This window comes from Adelges cooleyi, unplaced genomic scaffold, assembly GCF_023614345.1.
Source record: "Adelges cooleyi isolate 19-005CV unplaced genomic scaffold, UGA_ACOO_1.1 ACOO_flye_CR_arks_rails_tigmint_CR_PRNA_713, whole genome shotgun sequence".
Classification (NCBI taxonomy): Eukaryota; Metazoa; Arthropoda; class Insecta; order Hemiptera; family Adelgidae; genus Adelges; species Adelges cooleyi.
In genome coordinates, this window is record NW_026096419.1 from 168,110 (window position 1) to 172,328 (window position 4,219).

Genomic DNA, 4,219 nt, shown 5'->3' on the forward strand with positions numbered 1-4,219 from the left:
TTTAAAGTATTAGCTAAAGAACACTTGGGTTCGTATACATGTTTCGGCATGATACCCAAAAACACCCCGTAATGTGTTGAACAACAGGCCCCATCTGTCCGCATCAGGTCCATGTAATTTCTTGTCCATTATTGCTGAATAAACTGGACCAGACAACGACCACTGATCACAAAAAACATACTTTCCCAGCCATGGAAATGAGAAAAGCGAAACGCGTCGTATTCGCCTCTCCATATCCCCCGTGTACCTAATCCGTCGTTGCAAGGACACAAAATATTTTTCTACTTTCGATGCAAAGATGTGCGTACAACATTTCTATTTCTTCTCGAGTTTCTATGGGATCTTGTCAAGGATAAGTTTAATACACGTGATCATTGGCGCATATTAGGTTAAAGGGGATTTGGAGTATCTAAACTCCCTCAACCGGAAAGCCACTCCCATTGGCGTATGTATCGCCAATTGTTCATGGCTTTTAAATTTTCAAAACAGTAAAATAAAAACTATAAATACTAAACAAGAATATTTCATATATTAAAATTACCTACAATCGGCTCTGTCCATACTTTCATGCATGTATGACTCATTGATTAATACTCGAAAACTGCAATTCTCAGTATATACTTATAGTCTCCATACATGGAACTAAATCTACCGACAAACAGTATTAACTGCAGTGTTGAAAATTTGCAATCAAAATATTCGCCGTTTAGACAGAACTGAGGGTAATAGTAAGTACAGTTTATAATTTATAAATAATTAGTTTATTTGTTTTCTATGAACAGAATAATGTGTATATTATTATGTTAACACACATTACACAAAACAGATAGATACTGGTCAGGTCTTATGACAAGTTTGTATAAATGTGATTACCACGGTGCTCACGTTAAAGTGATAAGTTCCAGATGTTGTTCATATATTGGCTACAGGGTTTAATTATACTCGAAACTAAAAATACATTCCAAATTGTAGGACCTGATAACACACTAAATAGTTAGTACAATATGCAATAATTGTTTATACATTTTTTAAACTTAATATTGTATTCTGATTACAGCTGTTCCAAAAAATGGCTGTGTATTTGAAATTGTGTTACAAGGTTACCTTTCCCATATTTATGGGCAACATTTCGTAACCCGGTCAAAAGATCGTTTAAAGAAGAAACTATAACCAGATAATGAAAAATAAATTTAAATATTTTATTGTCGGTTGTCTATAAATTTGCTTAACATTTGAGCATAAATGGTAGATCTAAATTTTTAATACCGTCGCCATTGTAGAAAAAACCGTGCACGCCAGTATTCATGTCTTGAAAAAATACTGCGCCCGGCCACAACAGGTTGTGCATCACAAAATATCTGTTGAATATGATTTGTGGAGCCCAACAGCCTTTTACAAAAAATAGTAATTAAATAAATACTTAAGCTGCGACCTTTAAATTACAATACTCGCCGTACCCTTGGGGATGTCATTTTCAATGGACTCCAGGAAGTCTATGGACGCATTATAGTCACACCGTAGCTTTGCTTTGCTTTCGGACCCTTTGGCTGATGGAAATTGCTCTTTCAGATGTTGAAAATTGCGTAAGTCGCCTATTTCCGAATGATCCAGACCTGCGGTTAACCTTAACTTAAGATTCTTGTATGTTGACATCATATGACGCATTATTTATGTGCCTACTGCCACCTACCCTTATAGTACGGCGCGTTCACTATATTTCCATTGGGGAGTTTGTACAGGAAGCCCCGGGGCACCACATGCGTCTCGTTTTCGATCATGTCTACTGTAACCGCCAATCTGTCTTCCTCTTTAATCATCTTGGTCGCGTCCGAATCCCTCGAACCGTAGATTTCCTATAATCAAGTTAAAATATACCATATCTTCAATTTCATTGAACTTCGGAGAATTTATTTTTTGGATGATGTTTTTTTGTATAGTTATACCCGGCAAATATTTTAGTGTTTACCAAAACATTATTATTGTCTAAATTTAAATTTAACTACAATTTTGTTTTAAATAATTTCCAGGTTAGATTAGATTATACATACCCCAAAAAACTAATTTGGTTGGGCCTTAAAAAAAACAAAAAAAAACTGAGTCTGTCAACTCTGTTTAACGGACGAATTAATAACAAACATTATACCAATTTTTAAAAAATATTTTATTAAGTATATAAGTTTTGTATAAAACACAAGCTTTGATACATGTTAAATATATAATTAATGTTATACAAAAATGTTGTGTTCAGATAAGTTCAGATTTTTGCTTTTCACACACGATCTGTATTTTTTTAATTCGCATTTCTCCGGTTTACTTTCATATTTTGTCCATCTAGCCTACTTAAAACCCAGCTGGTTAAAGAAGTAAAGATAAGACCACAAAAATGAAAATTTTGATAAATCCCGTTATTATAGCCATACATAAGCATATTAATACTTATTTTAAATACAATTAACAAATGTGTATTTTAATGATAAATATTTGCTGAAAAAATTGTTAAATAGTCAAAACTGAATGGAGAAATTAATGAAATTTTATTCTTTCTGATTTTATAGATTTTTTCGATCAGCAAGTATTGTTTTTACTGTCATCTCATGAAGGCAACGTGGGGCCTTCAAAGCCTGTTGATCTAAGATGATATGTATAGTGTTCTAAACAATCATTTTGTGCTGTATTTTTATTAAGATATTTGTTAATACTGTATTTTTCAAGACTCATAGCATCTGTAGATTTTTTTTGGGGAAAACTGGATTTCGAACGCCCTACCGCTAATCTTAGTTTTCTTCTTCTTTTAACCCCCGCCGACTCGTAAGAATTGCTCAAGGGACAATGCGGTGGATTTATTCAATACTTGTAGATAACTTTATACCGTCATGGCGCCTTCTTCCATTTCAAACAAAGATAAGACGTCGCTGGCCCGGACGTTTTTTGACCGTCCTTCGGGAACGATTTCCTCGCCTTCGCCTTCTCCATAAACGTCAGCCGACATGTTCGATGGCGTGTTGTTCTCTGCCATCTGATCCGTCCACGGTTTGAATAAATTGGCCATTTGCACGTGTCTGGGATCACCTTTAAACCGGTCTTTCATGGTTTTCACCAGATCAGATCCGTCCGCCGGATAATCCGTTGGAATCAGACTCCATTCGATGACGTTCTGGCTAAAGACATAGGCGAATAATAATAATCATCAATAGGTACAATTCAACTGACTAATGCTATTGTACGGCATACCGAGTGCAATGGAGAACACACTCGTCAGTACTAGCTTTCGGCAAAACCCTTAAGCTTTAAAAGTCTACACAAGACAAGAAAAAGTTTACCGCTCTTTACAACAATATTGAAAGGTATGATGTATTATATTTTTTTAATATTTCAAATTATTTGTCGTGAAATATTTTTAATTGCAAACAACGTAGGTATAAATACGGTTATTTGTTTATTTAAAATGATTTGATCATATTTTATATTATTCCGAAGCTTCTATATACACTGACCATTGAAAGTTTACCTGTAGAAAAAGGTTTTTTTGTTCACCGGATTTCCATAGTGGCCGTACGCTAAAAAGTAATCGTCCGACAGCGTTTGCAGACGTCCCCACAGGTAAACGGAGTTGAAGTGATTTTCACTTTGCAATCTGATCAACGAATCGTACAAAACGGGTATGAGGTCTTCGTTAATCGAACAATTGGCAGTCTTTAGCATATCGACCGAAGAAAATAAATACTTAACGTCCATTTTGTACGTTTTGTAGACCAAAATTATAAAACAACACACTAATAGTGTTTATAGTTGATGTAGTAGGTAAATAAAATATAACAATAGTCAATACCATGCCGAAAATACACAAGATCGTTGTTAACCGTGTTTTCAAGAATTTACAGTAAAAAGTAATTACTTAAGAAAATCCAGATACGTTTATTTACTTTTTTGTATTAAACGGTCAGCGACTACTTTGTTAGGCAACATGAGTTACATTGGTGTATTATAATTGCCTATCTAAAGTGACGCATATCGCAAAAAAATGTTTACATCATTGAAATCTTGGATTCTTTCTAAACAAAAACAACAAAAGTTGCAGCGTCAACTTCAGTTACAACTCACAAAATATGCGTTACCTGTTTATACGTCTTTATGCAAAGAAAGGTAACAGCGTGTTCTGACTTGTGCGAAATGTAGCTTATATGCAGTAGGCGGTAGAGTTGTTAGTATATTTAAAATC

General features: G+C 34.5%; 1 protein-coding gene across 1 annotated transcript; it reads right to left on the reverse strand.

Moving 5' to 3' along the window:
* Window positions 1-1,225: 1,225 nt before the first annotated feature.
* LOC126845214 (radial spoke head protein 9 homolog) lies at window positions 1,226-3,735 on the reverse strand. The gene is made up of 4 exons (XM_050583811.1): window positions 3,509-3,735; window positions 2,870-3,158; window positions 1,691-1,853; window positions 1,226-1,389 (listed from the first exon to the last, which is right to left on the reverse strand). The coding sequence occupies exons 1-4, from the start codon at window positions 3,733-3,735 to the stop codon at window positions 1,226-1,228; spliced, it is 843 nt and encodes a 280-aa protein (XP_050439768.1).
* Window positions 3,736-4,219: the final 484 nt, after the last annotated feature.